This window comes from Aquila chrysaetos, chromosome 5 (genome assembly GCF_900496995.4).
Source record: "Aquila chrysaetos chrysaetos chromosome 5, bAquChr1.4, whole genome shotgun sequence".
Taxonomy (NCBI): domain Eukaryota; kingdom Metazoa; phylum Chordata; class Aves; order Accipitriformes; family Accipitridae; genus Aquila; species Aquila chrysaetos.
The window spans coordinates 75186457-75204651 of NC_044008.1; the positions used below are offsets into that span (position 1 = coordinate 75186457).

General features: G+C 68.2%; 2 protein-coding genes across 4 annotated transcripts; one reads left to right on the forward strand and one right to left on the reverse strand.

Annotated features, from left to right (window-relative positions):
* The first annotated feature begins 1185 nt into the window (after positions 1 to 1185).
* FAAP100 (FA core complex associated protein 100) lies at positions 1186 to 10716 on the forward strand. 3 transcript variants are annotated; one of them, XM_030013882.2, is made up of 10 exons: positions 1186 to 1296; positions 1749 to 1939; positions 2907 to 3025; positions 3339 to 4303; positions 5525 to 5675; positions 6401 to 7191; positions 7626 to 7762; positions 9081 to 9197; positions 9726 to 9812; positions 9940 to 10716. In XM_030013882.2, exons 2-10 carry the CDS (start codon positions 1775 to 1777, stop codon positions 10063 to 10065), a joined length of 2658 nt encoding a protein of 885 aa, XP_029869742.1. In that variant the 5' UTR covers positions 1186 to 1296; positions 1749 to 1774; the 3' UTR covers positions 10066 to 10716. The 3 variants fall into 3 exon arrangements, with proteins under 3 accessions (XP_029869742.1, XP_029869745.1, XP_029869743.1); XM_030013883.2 differs by having other exon boundaries at positions 1256 to 1297; positions 1767 to 1939; XM_030013885.1 differs by lacking the exons at positions 9726 to 9812; positions 9940 to 10716 and having other exon boundaries at positions 7626 to 7773; positions 9081 to 9195.
* A 461-nt stretch (positions 10717 to 11177) lies between these two features.
* Positions 11178 to 14872, reverse strand: FSCN2 (fascin actin-bundling protein 2, retinal). The gene is made up of 5 exons (XM_030012986.2): positions 13517 to 14872; positions 12132 to 12288; positions 11909 to 12030; positions 11656 to 11823; positions 11178 to 11567 (listed from the first exon to the last, which is right to left on the reverse strand). Exons 1-5 carry the CDS (start codon positions 14337 to 14339, stop codon positions 11362 to 11364), a joined length of 1476 nt encoding a protein of 491 aa, XP_029868846.1. The 5' UTR covers positions 14340 to 14872; the 3' UTR covers positions 11178 to 11361.
* Between the last annotated feature and the right edge of the window lie 3323 nt (positions 14873 to 18195).

The following is an 18195-nucleotide window of genomic DNA, read 5'->3' on the forward strand; positions in this document are numbered from 1 at the left end:
CTCGGGGTCCCCGTCCCGGGGCTGTTGGGGGACGCGGTGCCCCGGATCCCTCACCGGGAGCTGGCCAGGGCCCTCCTCACCGCGCTCTCCCCTGGCAGCGCCATGTCGCGACTTCTTCCCCTCCTGCTCCTCGCGGCTCTGGGCTCTGCCGCCAAGCCGAAGCAGCAGCCGGCGGCGTGGGATGACGGAGCAGATGGTAATCCCCCGCTACACGGGACCCCCTCCCTGCCGGGCAGGGGCTGCCGGCGCTCGGGTACAGGCAGGGCCAGAGCTTCCCTGCCCGACGGCGGGCAGCTGCCCCCAGCTGCGGGGCCGGAGGGGTGCTGGGGTGGGGGTCCTGCCCACGGCCGGGCTCCCGAGGCCGCTCGGGGGTCCCGTCCCGGTCAACTCGTCCCCTCCGGCCCCCGTAGCCGCGAGGGTGCCGGCGAAGGGCTGCGCCAACCTGACGCTGGTCCTGGACAACTGGAAGTTCGCCATCACCTCCCAGATGAGGAACCTGCTGCTCTTCGACCACCAGAACGTGCTCCCCGACTATGGGAGGTGAGGGGGCCGCGGGGGGCCCGGCGATGCCCCTCCGGGGGTGGGAGGATGATCGGTGGGGGTCCCGCACCCCTCACCTCTCTCCCCCCCCCCCCCAATCCTGGGGTAGGATCCGATCGCTGTCGGGGGCCCTGGACGATCTATACCGGGACTTCAGCTCCCTGAAGGAGCAGCTGGGGCGGCTGTCGGCACGCTTCGCCGAGGTGGAAGCCTTCGTCGACCAGCTGAGCCGGGCCCGAGGCCCCGGAGCCCCCCCACGCCAGCGGGGGCTACCCCAGCCGGCCCGCAGGCCCCCCGACACCCCGCAGTAGCCACCCCCGCACCCCAGCATCGGCACTTGGGGACGACGACGACGACGACGATGACACACACGACATCAGCTTAAGGAGCCTCAGCCAAGCCCGGGGTGGGGGTCCATCCCAGCGGCTGGGTCGTGCCCCCACCCGCGGGGGGGGGGGGGGGGGCGGCTGTGGGTCAGGCCCATGCTGTGGGGCAGGCCTCTGCCCCCCCCCCCCCCCGTTCGCCATTAATAAAGCCGCTGTCGCCAGCATCGCCTCGCTCCTCTCTGCGCCCCCGAGGTGGGGGCTTCACCTTCATCCCCCCCCCCTCCTCCTCCTCCGGTACCGACCCCGGGGGGGTGGACGGACCGGCCCAGGCCCGCCCATCACGGCTTTACGGCCTGTCGCAAACTCCCCGCCCATTGCGGCGGCGGCCGCCGCGCAGCCGTAAAGCGGAGCCGCCCGCGCCCCCCGCCCGGTACCCGCAACCCCACCGGGAGGCGATGGGGGGCTGGGGGGGGGGGGACAAACTGAGGTGTGGGGAGGGATGGAGGGTTGGGGGGGGCTGGGGCCGGTGGTGGGGGCTGTGGGGCTGAGGCTGGGGGGCTTGGAGTGGGGGCTGGGGGGGCTGGGGGACTGGGGTTGATGTTTGAGGGGGGCTTGTGGGGCGGGGGGGTCTAGGCCTGTGGTATGGGGGAGGTGGGCATGGGTCTGGACCTGCGGGGGGGGGGGCTGTGGGGCTCAGTCGGGGGGGGGGCTGTGGGGCTGGATCACCGCACTCCTGGGGCTGTCAGTGGCCTTCTGGGGGGGGGGGGGGTGTCCTCACAGAGGGACCCCATCCCCTTCCCCTTCAGTGCCGGCTGGAGCGTGGGTGACACCCCCCCCCACCACCCCCCCTCCCAGCGCTGACCCCCATCCCCGCACCCCCAGGCTGGCACCGCGCCCCTCCCGGCACCATGGCGCAGGTGGGCCACAGGGTGGATTACCTGGCCGGTTTCTGCTGCCCGGTGGGGGGGCTGGTAGCGGGCAAGCCCCGGGTGCTGTGCCACGAGAACGAGATCTACCTCTCCAACGGCAGCGAGTTCGTCTACGTCTACGACCAGGAGGGGAAGGTGCTGAAGGTGAGCGGACTGGTGGGGCTGAGGCTGGGGTGGGGGGCTTCACCCCAAGCCCCCCGTGCTGGGAGGGTGCTCTGGGGTTGGGGGCCGGTGTGCTGGGACAGGGCGAAGGTGGTGGAGACGCCATTCGTGTTCCCTGTCATCGGTCGCCCAGTCTAGGGCTGGGATCCCTCCATCGGTGTCCCCCCCATCCACAAACGAACTTCATGAGCCACCCCAGACCCCCTTACCTGGCTCCAAGGCCCCTTCTGGGGGTGGGGGGTGCTGCCGTCTGGCCCCTCTCCTAAACTTGAGAGACAAACATTTAATTAAACTAGAAAGGCTTTTTTCCCTCCCCAAGCGAAGTGACATCTCTTTCATTTCTCACCTACAAAGGGTTTCACTATTGTCTTTGCTGTGACTAACAGCAGTCGTCGTGTTGAGTTATACACAGCTTCTTTTTTTAATTTGTTCCTATTATCATTTCTAAGAAAGCCAGCGCTGTAATGTCAGGATTTGCCTCCTACACTGCACTCCTTCTCAGGAAAGTAGAGCACGTACTGGCTTTCTGGTCGCTATTTTCCTTCCCCTCGGGGAGTGTGAGCGATGCGGTGCCTTGTTACCTGCAGCCCTTCTCCCGACACCCTGCCGCCCTTCACTGAGGGCGGCTGCCCCTCTCCCAGGAAAGCCCAGCTGGGTCCGCAAGCTGCAGTGCTGCCCAGGGATAGATTTAGTCCTGGAAATTGCTTGTAATCTGCGTTTGCAGGAAATAACGGCTTTAATTCACAGTTGCGTCAGGGTTGCCCGGGAGGGAGCGTTGTCCAGCGAGTGGTTTCTTTCTTTACCCGGCACGGGTGAGCAGGGCTCTGCCCGGCCTGGCAGCCTGGGCACCGTGGGTCCCTCGGCACTTGCACCTGCAGCGAGCCACCCCATCCCCACTGCCCTTCTGGGTTTCATAGAAAGATGACTTTTTTTCTGCTTTCCCACCCAGGCCGTGTACCGGTGCCCTGACCAGGTGTGGCACGTGGAGCTGCTGCCCCAGCCCCGGCAGCTCTACATTCTCTGTGCCCACAGCGGCATTTACTGCGTCTCCCTGGACCAGCAGAGCAGGTGAGCTGGCTGTCACCGCCGGGGACGCGAGCCAGTCCCGTGCCGTTAGTCCTGGAGTCCTGGGGCTGCTTCTCGCGGCTGGGGTGATGTGTTGGGCTTCCGCCGCTGCCTTCTCCCTGCCCATCCTCCCGCAGGCATGGGAAACGTTAGGCGGTTTGAAGCTCTGGCTCTCTCTGGATCGCCGCTCTTGCAGCAGATGCTAAAAGCTGTGCTGCGGGGAGCTTGTTTCCGAGGGCCAGGGTAAGAGGCGGCCAAGGGAAGCGCTGGCTTCACCCCACGGCTTGGCTGAGAGCTCTTCCCTGTTTGCTTGAAGGTTAATGGAGCAGACGGATGGCGACGGCCAAGAAAGCAATTGCCCTTCCGGCGTCTTCCCTGTGGACTCGGATGCCTGCATCTTCCCAGACTCCAGCCTGTGCATGTTCACTCTGCTCAACAACTTCGTCATCACCTTGTCCCAGGTTCACGGCAAATGGTGGATGAAACTGCACGAGCTTCCACACCCCGACCAAGAGAGTCCCCCGTACCGGCAGGTCAGCGAGGTGGGCTTCTGCCCCAGCCCCCAGCCCGGTGACGAGGGGGACAGCCCGCCCTCCCGCTTCCTCCCCGTCCTGTGCTGCGCATCCTCCCCAGGCACTGTGGGGTCCGGGGAGGGGCTGTGGTGCTCGGGGGGCTTTGTGCTGGAAGAACCCCTCTTCAGCCTGCTCTTCGGGATCGACGCTGCTATGCTGGAGTCTCCTATGATCCTCTGTGGCTTCCCGGATGGACAGCTCTGCTCCGTACCGCTGAAGGCCCTCAGCTCTTCAACGGCTGTCGATGGCTGCCATGATGTTTCGAACCCAGACCCCCCCGTGAAGATCCTCCATCATTTGGAAGAGCCCATCGTCTTCATCGGGGCCTTGAGAACAGAGCGGAGGGCGGCAGAGGATGCCGAGGATGAGCAGCTCTTCGGAGACACTGGCTGTGACTGCGTGGTGGCCGTGGGCCACTACGGGAAGATGGTGGCCGTCAAGGCGGATCAGAGGGAGGAGGCGACGGTGCCGGAGCTCAGGGAGTACTACTTGCGCGGGCCCATTCTCTGCGCCGCCTGCAGCAGCGGCAGCCGGATGTATTACAGCACGCACTCGGACATCTCCGCCGTCGACCTGGACTGGGTCGGCGATTCCTCCGACCCCGAGGACGCGGAGAGCTGCACCGGCGTCCTGCCTCCCGTCCTGTCTCCGGCCAGTTTAAGTATCTGTAGCGTTGTGGCTCTTTCCTTGTCTTCTCGGGCATCAGAAGGTACTGCCGGCAGCGGGGCGTGCGCTGGGTCTTGGGGTGGAGCGGGGCAGGATAGCTGCCTATTCCGGCCCGTACGTCTCCACCCCTCCTTACGGTCCAGATTGGGCTCCGTCCTCCATCCGTTCTTGTTGACTCCCCTCGTTTTTGTAAGTCGTTTCTGTCGAGCATGCCGACTCGGGCTGAACGCGAGGCGTGCTGGCAGCTCCGGCTCTTCCCTGCCCGTTCGTGGTTCCTCTCTGCTCGGCGTCGCAGGAGGCGGCCGGTCCGCGCAGGTTCCCACGGGGCGCTGGCACCAGCCCTGCCTGTCCCCTCGGGCTCCCCGCACGGAGGGCAGCCTGCGGGGAGCCCCGAACGAGCTGGGATGAGGCTCGCTTCAGAAAGGGGGTTCCAGGCATGCCACTATCTGGACCGGGGGCTTCTGCGTGGCCGCTCGGAGCCTGCATGCACAGCGCGCTCCAGCCCCACAGCTTGGGTGCTAATTATCCGCCCCCCCCCCCCAGCGAGGGCAGTGTGCGGTGCCTGATCACGGCCTGGGCGCACAGCAAGGTGCGGTGCTCACCCTTGGGAGTGGAGGAATGGAGCAGAGGGCCTAGATGGGGGGGAGAGCATCTCGCAACCGTAGCTGAGCCCCTTGCATGGGGCAACATGAGGAGCAAACGGGGCCAGAACAGGCAGGCGAGCGAGGAGAGGCTCCTGGGGCGTCCAGGCGAGAGCAAGGCAGGCAGTCCTGCCTGCGCCCGGCCCCGCTTGCTGCCCGTGGAGCTGCATGCGTCTCGCTGCTGGGGACTCTGCATGGCAGCGCTGTCTCCCAGGGTGCTGCGGCCCCCCCCCGGTGCCTCCCCCAGCGGCTTCTGGCCTTGGCTTGGGGGTGGCCAGCTCTGGGAAGCATGGCTGGGGCGGCGGGGCTGTCGGTGAGCAGGAGCTGCGGGGACAGGACAGGCATGAGGGGGTTGCATTTCCCTTCGGGGGGGGCGGCCCCTTCTCGGGGAGCTGCGTGCGAGGTGGGTGTGCTGTCGTGGTCCGTGTCCTGTCTCCGTCGTACCCCTCTACAGATGGAGGCGATACCTCTGGCTCCCGCTGTCTTGGGGCAGGCAGTGCCATCCTGTGCTCCCCCGTCCCCTTGCATCCACGCCCCCCAGCCATCGGGGAAGCCCCAGCTGCCTTCCCGGCCCCCCCACTGCTGCCCCTCGTTGCCTGATCTGTCCCCATCTCTGCCCACAGGTGAATCGGAGCTGCTGGCCTTGTCTGCCAAAGGCCGCCTCATGACCTGCGGCTTATGCAGCCCCGAGGACACCGACGTGGGGCTGACACCCGCTGAGGCTGGCCGGAGGATTAAGGAGCTGCTGTCCGGGATAGGCAACACATCGGAGAGGTAAAGGGCAGGGCTGCTCTTACTCCACGAGCTGCCGGGTTTATGGGCACCAAGCTGGGTTTTTGTGCATTGGCCGTGAGGTCTCCGTCAGTAACTGCTCCAACATTTACCTTTCCAGAGCGCAGGAGACTGGTTGGGAAACCCCCCTGACCTCAATAGGCTAAAAATAGTGTTTAAGGGCAGCCCCGCCGGCTGCCCCCCTCCCCTGGGTGCAGCTGGCTCCGGCGCTGCGGGCAGGCTGGTGTTTACAGCCTCGGCGGCAGAAGGTGGGAGAGGCAGGGTGCCAGGCGCTCCCAGACGCCCCGCCATGCTTGCCAAGTCGGCAGTAACAGGCAGGGCAGGCACGTGCCTCCGGCCTCCGCGGCCGTCTGTGTGTGGGGAGGGGATGCGGGTGAGTCCCCCCTTTCTTTGCAGGGGGATTCCTGGGGTCTGGCTGGCCGGAGCCGCTCTTCAGGGTCAGCTCAGCTGATGGGGGCTCGTGGGCAGAGCGGTCCTGCAGGCAGCGTGGATCCGGCACTGCCCTGGAGAAGGAGCCGGGGGGGGTTCCTGGGGTGGCTCATGGCACCGGGCTTGTGCCAGGGGCTGCTCGGCTCGTCTGCCGCGGCAGCGCAGCACCATTTGTGCAGCAGCCTTTGGCACTGGCCTCTGCCGTGCTCTCATCGCTGACCCACCATCCCGGCTGCCATCCCTCCTACTATTTCAGCGCCGATGCTTTGTCCTTGCAGAGTTTCCTTCCTGAAGAAGGCAGTGGACCAGAAGAACCGAGCCCTGGCCAGCCTGAACCAGGTGATGAACGTGAGCGCGGCTTTGCTGTCCAGCCAAGAAGGCCAGAAGCCCATTGCTTGCACTGTCACTGCCAACTGGAGCTGCCTCCTGCTCCAAGATACCGTCACCATCTCCTGTCTGCTGGAGAACTGCAGCGAGTACAGCCTGGAGGAGGGCTGGACCCTCTGTGTTCAGCTCCTGGCCAGCCCCTGTGCCTTAGAGGAGGAGTCCGTGGATTCTGCCACCACCTTCACCTTCCCCATAGACCAGCTCCTCCCTGGGAACAAGAGGGAGCTGACGCTGCCCCTCGGCTCTGCTGCAGACACCAAGCTGGACCTGCCTCTGACCATCTCCTGTGCCCTCTACTACAGTTTACGGGATATTTTGGGCAGCGGCTCCGACTCCTCCGAGGCCCTGGACGACCTCCTGCCCGACGACTCACCCATCCTCTCCCCAGACAGAGAGGGGATCTGCCTGCCCCTCAGCGAATGCACCATTGACATGCTCCAGTGCCTCCGTTTCGAGAGCAGCCCCCCCGGGCCAGATGCCTCCCCACCAGCAGCCGCGCCCCCTGCCCCCCCAGACCCTGTGGAGACCTTCCTCAAAGTATCCCAGGAGCAGACTGAGCCTGAGGGGGTGAAAGCCAGCGAGCTGCCGCACACCTCGGGAGACGGAAACCTGCCCCCCTCGGCAGCGTCCATCAGGGTGTCCTCGGAGCTGCTGAAAAATGCGCTGAAAACCTCTGACTCAGGTGGGTCCCGGGAGAGGAGCATCACAGGAGCTCCTGGGGTATCTCCTTGGGCAGAGGCGCTTGCATCCCAGCTTGTGGCCATCCCAGGAGAGGCCGGGATGGCACTGTCACAGCCTGTGCATGCAGGCTGGGATGGTCACCAGCCCCTTCCTTGGGCGAGGAGGGCTGCGTGACCCCGTGCAGTCACCCCCTCAGCACTTGTCTGCTCGTGGGCTGACACGTGGATGCCGTGGCAGTTACATGACCAAGCTCAGTTTGTCTCAGCGGGAAGGGGAACAGCCCCTGCATCAGTCTTGGCCTCACAGGGGCTGCACCAGGCACACGCCGCTCCCTCCTGCGCTGGCTGCATCGCTCCGGACTGAGCAGGGCTGCTGAGCCGCAGGGAGGGCATTCAGCAGCGTAACAAGCTCTGCTTTCTCTCCTTTCATCCCCAGATGTCTCGCTGAGCTGTGCCACGCTGCGCTGGCTGCTGGCTGAGAACGCTGGGGCCGAGGCGCTGAGCAGCAGGGAGGTGGCATCGGTGCGCGGCGCAGCGCCGGATGGAGGCGAGGTGCAGCTGCTTGTCCGAGAGGCAAGGAATGGGTTAGCCCCGCAGAGAAATTCCCTGCGCCCCCATCCCATGAAGCTGGCTCCGTCCCGCAGCCCCTCACTCGTGCCAGAGAGCTGGGTGATGTATGCTCTTGCCGTGCTGACCCCAGGCTGTCATCTGTGGGTCCAGGCGCCTGGGAGCCTGCTGGCTGCTATGCTGTGGGGCTGGGGCTTGTGTGCTGGGCTGGACAGGCTGCGTTGCCAGTCTCCCTTCTCCCAACCCGGCACTTTTCAAAGGCTGTGGCCACTTCCCTCCCTCTCCGGGCGAGTATGTGTCCCCCAGATGTTCTCATTTCCCTGCCAGGCAGGGCAGTGGGTTGCTGCTGTGTTCCTGCACAGCAGGCTGGCTTTGTGAGGGCAGATGTCCCCTCACCATCCTTTCGCTGGCCTGCAGGATCCTTGTCTTTGCCACTGCCTTTCCACTGGAGTGGTGTGGCTCCCGTTCGTGGCCATCTCTTGCCCAGCCCTGCTGAGATGTAGTAGCCCTGGGCACTTGCTGTGCCCCGACCTGGTATCGGGTTCAGCTCTGGAAGAAATGGGCTTTCCCTGCTCCTTTGGCCGGCTGCACTTTGCTGGCTCTGCAAAGTGAGGCGAAAACGCAGCTGGATTCAGGGTGTAAATCTGATCTGCTGCAGCTCGTCCCCCTTTAATGTGAAAACCCCCCTCTAAGCGAAAAGGGGAAAATACTAATTGCTGCCCAGCTCTTCTGCTGCGGCTGGTTGACCCTGTGCCGAGGGGCCCAGCCGACTGTATGCTGGCAATGACCTGGCTCAGGTTGATTCACACTTGAGAGATCTAATATCGCCAGTGTGATTAGTGACAGTGTTAATTCTGCTTGGGCTAAGCCTGCTGGATTAAATCCGCTGGGGTGGCAGCCTGCGCCTCGTCAGGGAACGGGCATCCACTCACCCCCAGCAGCAAACGGGCATCCACTTGCCCCCAGCAGCACTGGGCAAGACCGGCGGCCGCTCTCCTGGCTGCGGTATGTGCCTCAGCTGCCGTTCCCAGCCAAGGCTGAAGGTGTGGATGTGAGCTGATGGCCGCCGGGGCCGGGCCGGGGGCAAATGCCCCTTGGAGGGGCTGGGAAGGGGTCTGATGTGCCCAGCTGGGCTGGCAGCATCTCTCCTGTGTTTGCCCGTAGCAGACTGCAGAGCAAACGGGTTGGGAGGGGGTGCAGGGAGTAGGGCTGGGGGAGGAGAGCCTCTTGGGGAGCCCTGTGCCCATGGGGAGGGGTCCTGGGGCTGCCTCGCCCCCTCCCCTGCCCAGCGATGATTGCAGCGAGCATGTGCTCGCTGTCCCAGGTGGCCATGAACGACCTCAGCCCAGCGGGTCCCATCCAGGCCGTGGAAATCCTGATGGAGAGCCCGTCCCTGGCCGACATGTGCAGGATGCACCACGCCGTCATCCGGCGCATCCAGGTACGCTCGGCCGCCGCCGCGGGGTTGTGCCACTGACCCCGGCAGACGTGGCCCTGGGCGGGGGGACAGGGGGATCCCTAAGCAAGCCAAAGGCCTGGGGCCAAAGCCTGGGGGCTCAGCTGGGCGCGCCGGGAGGGTTTCTCTGGCACCACCGTGTGGCAGACCAGCCCGGCGTGGCTGGGGAGCGGGACCGTGGCGGACCCCGCTCCCTTCCTGAGCCCCAAGCCTCAGCTCTGGGCGTTTGGGCCATGGAGCCCTGGGAGAGGTGTCTGCTCTCTGCCCCAGGAACGGGCCCCAGTCAGTTTGGCAGCTAAACGGAGCGGGGGCCCCCGCGGCACGTGGGGGCTGGCAGCCTTCCCGGAGGTGTTTCGGCACCGGCACGAGGCCTGGGGAGAGCAGGGAAGCGCGGCTGCCAGGTGGAGAAATGCCTCCTGCCCGGTGCCGTGGTCGGGGCTCCCCGGGGCTGGGTGCTGCCGCAGCCGGCTCTCTCTCGGCGCCCATCCCGGCAGAGCTCTCCGCTCCCCGCAGGCGCTGGTGCTGGAGCAGGCGGCGCAGGGCTCGGGCCCCCCCGACCTCCGCATGCAGTACCTGCGCCAGATCCAGGCCAACCACGAGGTGAGGACCTGCCGTACCCCGGTCCCCTCCCCATGGGGTCCACACCGTTGGGGACACACACCCCCCCCCCCCCCCGCCACAGCCCCGAACCGATGTGCGTCTCTCAAGCTCCGTCTCCCTTGCGCAGATGCTGCTGAAGGAAGCGCAGACCCTACGCGACCGGCCGCCCCTCGGCGAGGAGGGAGACGCGACGGCAGAGAAGCTCCTGCACGTCTACAGGCAGCTGCGCAACCCCAGCCTTGTTCTCCTGTGAGCCAGGGGGGTGGCCAGCGCGCCCCGGGGACCCCGAGCCCCGCCGGCCGGGGTGGGTGCCCACCGGGCCAGCGGTGGGGAGAGACCCCCCGCCAGAGGAGGAGCGGGCCCGGGTGGGAGGGCTGGTGGCGAGGGCAGGGAGGCCGCGGCGGTGGTCCGGGTTGGGGGGGGTGTGTGTGTGTGTGTGTGCGTGTTTTCGTGGTCGTGTTGTCGGCAGCACCGGAGGGTCGTGGGGTTCCGGCGGCAGAGCGGGGGCTTCTGGGCTGGCCCGGCCTGACCCTGCCGCCCCCCGGCCCGGCCACGCCGGCGGGCAGCCCCCGGGGTCGTGCTGTCTTGTGGATCGTTCTAGCCGTGGTAGTTTAGTGCTCTCCCGGCGGCCGCCGTGCCATGCCGGCTGTGGGCTGTGCCCCCGTGCCGCCTTGCCTTTCAGGATCAGGACAAACAGGGTGCTGTGCCAGGGTGCCCAGCGGGCGCCCGCCCGGGGGAGCCCCGTTTTCTGCTGGGCAGGGGAGGGGGTTTTCCACTCCCCCGTTGTTTCTATAAATGATCTTGTATTTCTGTGGTGGTGCAGCGTGTTTTGGCCCAGTCCTTCCCCGCACCGCTCCAGTGTCTGTAAATCTGTCGTCTGCCATGAAAACGATCGTGCCGCTCAGCGAGTGCCCGTCTCTTTTCCTTTCCATCTCCCAGCAGGGCCCTGCCAGCTCCCGGGGGGGCTGCCACCGTTGCCCACCCCCCCCCAGCCCTCTTGCCAGGCTCCTCCAGCCTGGCAGAGGGTCCATGGGCATCCCAGCCCCTCCGGGCTCCAGCTCCCTGCGCAGCCCCTCGGGGTCCTGCCCACAGCGGGTTTGCTTGGCCAAGCCCCATTGCCAGCTGCCCCTGCGGCACCCCCGGACCCTGCGACCACCGCCTGGCAGCTCTGCCTGCGTCACCCTGGGGGGTCCCTGCGTCCCAGAGCAGCGGCAGGGCCGGGGTGCCATGGCGGTTGGGGGGGGGGGATCCCACGGCGCACCAGTCTCCATCTGGGGTTATGGGCGCCGGGCTGGGCATGGGGAGGGGGACGGGGGTGGATCCTGGGCACTGCAGGAGGGGAAGGAAGATGAAGCGATGCCCCGGTGTGGTCCAGACTGACTTTAATGCCGTGAGTCGAGGGGGTCAGGGACACAGCTGCCGTGGCTGGTGCCAGCGCCGGCTCCACCGCCATCCTTTGCCTGGGAACGAACTAGCGTCCCCGGCCAGCCTGGGAGTGAGGCGGGCTGGGGGATGCCGCGGCGGGGGATGCCTGCCGGTGCCAGGCAGGTCAGTATTCCCAGAGCGTGGCCCGCAGCACGGACTCGCTGTCAGCCCGCAGGGTGCCGGCCGGGTCCCCGCGCAGGTACCGGCCGTTCTTCCCTTTGATGGCCATGCGTCCCCGCTCCCGGAACTCGAAGAAGAAATCCTCGGAGAGTTCCCCATCACTGCACACCGACCCGCTGCTCGCCACGTACCAGAACTTGCCCCCCTGGCCTGCGGAGAGTCCCCGGGGGCAGTCAGCTGGGTCTGGCTGGACTCCCGGTAGCCCCCCACCCCAGTAGCCCCCCGCTCCATCACCCACCTTGGATCTGGTAGGCGCCGTCACTAAAGCTGATGTGGAAGACGTCGTAGACGGAGCGGTTGGAATCGAGCAGGTTGGAGCCACGGTGGTAGCAGACGAAGCCGTGCTCGCCCCGCAGCACCAGCATCGGGCGGTTGATCAGCTTCAGGGTGAACTCCTCGTCCTCCCCTGTGCGGGAGCCCGGCCCTGAGCACCCCGGACTGGGGTGGGGAGGGCAACACTGGGACCCCCCCCACCCACCCCCGGCACTTACCCACAGTGTCGCTGACGGCCGCCAGTTGCCCGTTCTTCTTGGTGCAGACGTACCGGCCGTTGCTGGCACGCAGGGCCACCCGCCGCCCGCGCCACTCGATGTCGAACATGGTGTTGGCAGCGCTGGTGGCAGACGGTGAGCGTGAGCTGGGGCAGCCTGTCTCCCCCAACCCCCTTCCCCAGCCCCCCCCCGAAGCCCCACGCCGCGGCATGGCCCCACTCACACTTCGGTGGCCACGGCCTGGATGCCCCCATGGGCCACGAGGGTCCAGTAGCTGCCGGTGTTGGTGTGCAGGCTGCACTTGTTGGTGTCGCGGTCGATCTGGAGCTGGAAGGTCTCGTGGTTCAGCTCCTCGTCCTGGTTCGCCGAGACGTTGACGCCTGCGGGCGGGAGCGACCGTCGGTGCCGGCCACGTGTGCCGATGAGCCGCAGCTGCGCTTTCCCTCCCCTGGCCCCTCCCCGGCAGCGGTAAATCCTTCTGCGAACAATCGTGCTAATTGGGCTGATTAATCTGATTGCTGCTGTGTCCATCTGGTTAGTGCCACGGTGCACAACCCCCCTATTTATAGCCCGCCCGCCACCGTCACCCGGCCCTAAGCTGCTTGGCACAGGGGCAGGCGCACTCCCGGTGCCCGCAGGGACGGCAGGGCAGCCAGGGGCATGGCACGGCCACCGCTGCCCGGGCGAGCGGGGCCCCTTGGGGACCCCCACGGGCTCCGGAGGCCGTGGTCCCATCCAACGGCCCATGCACGGCTCCCTGTTGCAAGGTCTGGCTGCGGGGGCACAGCTCTGCCCACCCCCTCCTGCCTGCAGCTGCCTGCCCGGGGCTGCCGGGCTCAGCCCCGTGCCAGGGGAGGACACGCGCGTAGCTGTGTGTGCAAACACACGCATGTACCTCCACGGCTGCGCGGAGCCCTGCACACGCGTGTGCCCGCGGCGCCGAGCAGAGCCCTACGCGTGTGTACACGCACGCAGCACTGCAGAGCCGTGCACACGGAAACGCGTGTGCGCGCGCCACGCTGGGAAGAGCCCTGTACACGCGCGCACACGTATGGGCTGCACAGAGCTGTGCACGCGCGTGCGCGCGCAGCGTTGTCCGTGCACAAACATGCGTGGGCTGCGCACGCAAACGCATGCACTGCACGGAGCCCGGCTTATATGCACGTGTGTGTATACACACACCCCGTGCACACCCATGGAGCCCTGTTCACACACACACGTGCATACACACAACCCTCCCGTGCACGCCCACGGAGCCCTGTTCACACACGCATACATGTGTATACACACCCCCCCCCCACCCACGCACACCCATGGAGCCCTGTTCACACACACACGCGTGTGTATACACACACACAAACCCCCGTGCACGCCCACGGAGCCCTGCACAGCCCCACTGCTGCTCCCACCCCGACCCCACTGGCCGCAGCCTCCCCTTTGTTGTTATTGTAGGGTCTCCTCCCGTGGCGGGGGTCCCAGGGGAGCTCCCACAGAGCCCTTCACGGCTGCGGGTGCTTTCGGCTGAGCCGATCCCCGGGAATCCCCTTGGGACAGCCGTGGCTCCCGAGGCAGGCAGGGAGCAGGCAGCGGGGCGCGGGCAGCCCTTACCCTGCCGGATGGAGACGTATCTGCCGTTGGCCGCCGTGAAGACCACCTGGGGATGGCTCTCCTCCAGGTCAAAGAGTTCGTCTTTGCCCGGCTTGGAGCTGCGGCCGGATTTGAGGGTGCCGGTGGGCCCCGTGGGTGCCAGGTATTTGCCGTCGCAGTCCTTGAAAGCCAACTTGCCCGCCTTGAACTCGAGGGTGTAACCGGTGCGGACGCCGGGCTCGGGCACCAGCGTGCCGTCGCAGCGCAGGTAGCGCTCGTCGGCAGTGCGCAGGCTGTACTTCTTGTCCTGGAAGCAGAGGGTGATGAGGGCGTCCACCCCCCAGGGCAGGTTGCTGTCGGTGGCGATTTCGTCCTCGTGGGCGCTGAGGTGGGCGTAGCGGCGGCGGCTGACGCTCAGCAGGTTGGCCTGGGGGTGCATGGCCAAGTGCACGGTCCAGAGCTCGCCCTCCGTCACGCTGGGGGCGAAGCAGGAGAGCCGATCCTCCCGGCCGCCGAAGAAACGCCGGTGCGGGGCCGACTGCAGCGCCCAGCGCCCGTCCGACTGGGTGATGATGCTGAAGCGTTCATCCCGACCCGGCTGCTCGGCCTCGCACCGCACCTTCCCGTCCTTGTCGGCACCCAGGTACCGGCCCAGGTGGCTCTTGAGGAAGACGACGGAGCTGTCGGCTTCATCCTGCTCCAGCGTCCAGATCTGCTTGCGCTTCAGGCTGGGCGCCGAGGCGTTCACCTTGTAGCCGAAGCTCTCCGCCGTCAGGTACCGGCTCTCGCAGTTGATCAGCCCGAACTGGATCTTCAGGACCTGGTGGATCCCATTCGTTGGCATCTTCCGCCGGCGTGGGGCGGCCCCCGGGGGGCCGGCGGGGGCTCCCCGGCCCTATCGAGCCCGGGCGTCGCGGCGGGGCCGGCCGGCTGCACCCGCGGGGACGTCTGCGCTGCCCCGGTGCCGCTGCCGCACTGGCCCCACAGGATGGCTCGGCACGGCACGGCAGGGGGGCACCGGGGGTGGGCTGGGGGCTGTACCCCTTTTAATTAGCCGCAGGTAGGATTACTGAGTCCAGCCAGATTGCGGCGGGCACCCGGGGTGGCAGCGGGGCTTTCACCGAGACCCCGGGCGAGGGGGCACTGCGGCAGCCCCCGGCCGGCTCCTCGGGGTGCGCGGCCAAGCCACCGTCCGTCACCGCGGCCCCGGCTCTCGCCCGTCCTGCCGCGGAGCCGCGGGTGGAAAACTTGGGTGGGAACCCGATCCGGGCGCGGGACGGCGTATCCGTTCCCGGCGGGCTAAGGTTACCGGCCCCTCTGATTCAGCAGCAGGTCACCCCCAGCCGCGCCGCCTCCCGGCCAGCCCCTAAGCGCCTTACCAATTAGCCAGGCATTTTGATTAGTTTAAACCTTTTATCCTGCTTTGGGGCCCTTGGCCTCCATCTGTCCTGTGGCCCCAAATCCCTCCTGCAGCTGTGTATCGGGGTCACGTCCGCACCCCCACCCTGACCCACTGGGTGATGGCTGGGACCCCCCGTCACCCAGGGCGTGGGGTCCTCCAGCGCCACGGGGCTGAGACCGCCTGAAGCTCGTGACAGCGGCGTGGGTGTGCTGCCTTGGCGGGGGACAGGAGGGGACAGGGGTGCAGGGGACAGTCCCCGCTCCTGCCCTGCAGGCATCTTGCCCCCAGCCCAGATGGGACCCCCCGGCCGGGGCAGGCACAGCCGCAGGGACCCCCGGCCTCGGCCACGCTCCACCGCAGGCTCCTGGGGACTGGCAGGGACGAGCTCTGCCCGCGCTGGCACCGGGCTCTGCCATTGCCTCCACCCCAAAGTGCTCAGACACCCGGTGCCAGCCCCTGTGCCGGCGACTGGTTGTGCACCGGTGATGCCGCTGTGCCACGCTGAGGCCCCGGCCGCGATGGCTCCCACTGCCGCCTTCTCCCCGGCCCCGCGGCTCCGGTGTCAGCGCGGCACCCAGTTATTGTTCCCGAAAATAGGTCCCGGGGATTGGTTGCCTCATGACTTTTTCATGGCCGGGCTCTCTCTTACCGTGCCGGGGGGGTGCCGCGGCCCCCCAGCCGCTGAGTTACCCGAGCCGTGGCTGCGCTGCCTGGCACGATGTAACTGACCCTCGCCGAAACAGATACGGGTCGGCTTTCGGGCTGGGGGGGGGGATAAGTGGGTCAGGGTCTTGCAGGGGCTGGGGGGCTCTGGGGGGCTGGGGGGGGTCGTGGGCAGCCCCCGGGTCTGGCAGGGCAGCAGTGCTGGCTCTCGGCGGGTGCACGCCGGCACCTGCCTGGCAGAGCAGCCGGGAGCTGTATTTATACGTGTTGGCCCCCCCCCCCAGCCCTCCCCGGTGGGGGTCAGATTCCCATCGGGGGGGGGGGGGGCCTGCCTGGGCCCTGCCCCACAGCCGCAGCCTGTCCCTGCAGCCCCCCAGCCTGGGGACAGCCGGACCCCTCCCCACACCATTCCCAGCCCCGCTCCGCAGTGCGGGGGGGGGGGGGGGGGGGCGGCTGCTGAGACCCGGCATGCTCATGACAGCCCCTCCCGCCCAAGCATCGCAGGGAGCCGGGGTGGGTGCCCCCCACCCTGGTTTCCATCCAACACCCTTCCCAGGAGGGATGGGGGGTGCTGGGCTCCCCGGCGTGGTGCTGACCCTGGTGTGGGGCTGACGGATGGGGGGGGTTTGGGGCGGCGGCGGGGGGGGGGGCTCGTCCGTGCCCCAACAGCCCAGGGGGTCGGGGCAGGGGTTTGGGCTGGAGCTGGGGAACGGGGTGGGGGGGTGTCAGGGTCGGGGTGCTGTGCCCGGCCCCATCCCCTGGGGACCCCATCACACACACACACACACACAGACCCCCCCCCCCCGCGCCAACACCCGGCGACGGGAGGGGACGGTGACTGCGAGTCACCACGGCGACGGAGGCTGCGCACAGGCGACACCCACCCGCATCACCGCGGGGAGGGGCGGGGCGCCTTCCTCCTCCTCCTCCTCCTCCTCCTCCTCCTTCCCCCCCCCCGGCCCGGCCGAAGGTCCCCGGGGCGGTGTCGGGGCCGGGCGTCCCGCTGTCACCGGCCCGATCGCTCCTAATACGGCCGGGACGCGCTGCCTGCGCCCGCCCCGCATCGCGGGTCGTGTCCCCCCCCCCCAGCCCGGGACCGCCCCGGCCCTGCCCGGCCCTTACTCACCGGGCGCCGGGGCTGCCTTGTTTGGGCAGGAGGAAGCACCGGGGCTGGGACCCGGCATCGCCCCGGAGCCCCCCCCCCCGGTATCGCCCATCCCTGCAGCATCGTCCCCCGGTGTCTCCTCCCCGGGAGCACACACCCCCCCCCCCGGTGTCCGTGGCCCCGGGGTGGGGGGTCCCTGACTCACGGGGCACCGGGGAGCCACACCGGGGGGGGGGTCCAGCCGGTCCTCGCACCCCGCGATGGGGCTGTCACCTGCGCAGCCCCCCCCCCGAGCCAGACCCCCCAGCCCGAGGTGCCGGCACCCAGCCGGGACGCTGGGCCAGGCCGGCCGCTTGGCGCTGCCATGGGGACGTGAGACCCCTCGAGCCGTGCTGGGACCCGTGTGGGACCCCCCCGACCCTCTGCCACCCACCCAGCGCCGGCACCACCCTGCCCCGGCACCCTGGCACCCCCTTTTTGCTGCCGCTGCGCCGCTGACACCCCTCTGCGACGCTCGTCCAGGCTCAGCCGCCGGCAGCACCGGGGCCTGCCGGGGAAGGCCCGAGCGTGCGGCTTTCCGTCCCCGAGCGGTGCTGGGAATCCCTCGGAAGACGGCGAGTTTCCACCGCCGGCTGCTCCTGGCACAGGCGCCGGTGATGGCAAGGCCGGCAGCCGCCACCTCCACGCGCCCAGCCGGCGCGGAGGGGCCGGGGGCACGGGAGCCGCGCTGCGCGGCGGGCACGTGGGCTGCCGGCACGGTCCGTGGGTCTCTGGCGTAGCGTGTGGCTACCTGACGTGGTGCGTGGGTACCTGCCATGGTGCATGGCTACCTGGCACGGTGCAGGGATCTCCGGCACGGCACACAGCTCTCCGGCACGGTGCGCTGGTGTGAGCCGTGCCCGTGACACCCAGCAGCAGTGTGGGGTGCGCAGCCCGTGACACCCCCTGATGAAGCAGAGGGGGGGCTCAGACACAAGGAGGGCCCCGGGCTGGCGGGGGGCCGCGGAGGTTGCCGGAGCCGGGGTGCCAGCCGGGCTGGTGGGGAGATGCTCTGGGTGGGGCGGTGCAGCCGGGGGGTGCCCGTGGGAGATGCCGACCCCAGGCAGGGTGGGATGCACAGCACCGTCGGTGGGGTGTCAGCACCGTCAGCGGGCGCGCGGCGGAGCCGAGGCAGAGTTTTTTGGGGTGCCCGGCGCTGGCTGTGCGGTGCCGCGGGTGGGCCGGCACTGCCGGGGTGCCGGGGTGCCGTCCATAGGGCGCACCGGGGGCACGGCCTGCCTATGGGTGCCGACGTTTGGGGGGTGCTTATAGCCGGGGGATGGACGTGCCGTAGGTGTTACCGACGGGGGTGTGATGGGGCTCTTGGGGAGGGGGGGGGGCCGGAGCTGCCGGAGTTTGGGGGTGCAGCTGGGGGGGGGGTGTGAGCCGGGGTGCAGAGCGCTGCCCGAGGGGTGCCCGGTGCCGCCGGTGGGGTGCAGGTGCAGCAGGTGGGGGGGGTGTGTGGGGGGGTACAGGTGCTGCCCCGAGGGG

Coding starts and splice junctions, on each gene's coding strand:
- FAAP100 (XM_030013882.2), top strand. CDS start 1,775: ATGGCGCAGGTGGGCCACAGGGTGGATTACCTGGCCGGTTTCTGCTGC. Junction 4,304..5,524: donor GTCTTCTCGGGCATCAGAAG/GTACTGCCGGCA, acceptor CTCTGCCCACAG/GTGAATCGGAGCTGCTGGCC. Junction 5,676..6,400: donor ATAGGCAACACATCGGAGAG/GTAAAGGGCAGG, acceptor TTGTCCTTGCAG/AGTTTCCTTCCTGAAGAAGG.
- FSCN2 (XM_030012986.2), bottom strand. CDS start 14,339: ATGCCAACGAATGGGATCCACCAGGTCCTGAAGATCCAGTTCGGGCTG. Junction 12,289..13,516: donor ATACGTCTCCATCCGGCAGG/GTAAGGGCTGCC, acceptor TCCCGCCCGCAG/GCGTCAACGTCTCGGCGAAC. Junction 11,824..11,908: donor GGCCGTCAGCGACACTGTGG/GTAAGTGCCGGG, acceptor GCTCCCGCACAG/GGGAGGACGAGGAGTTCACC.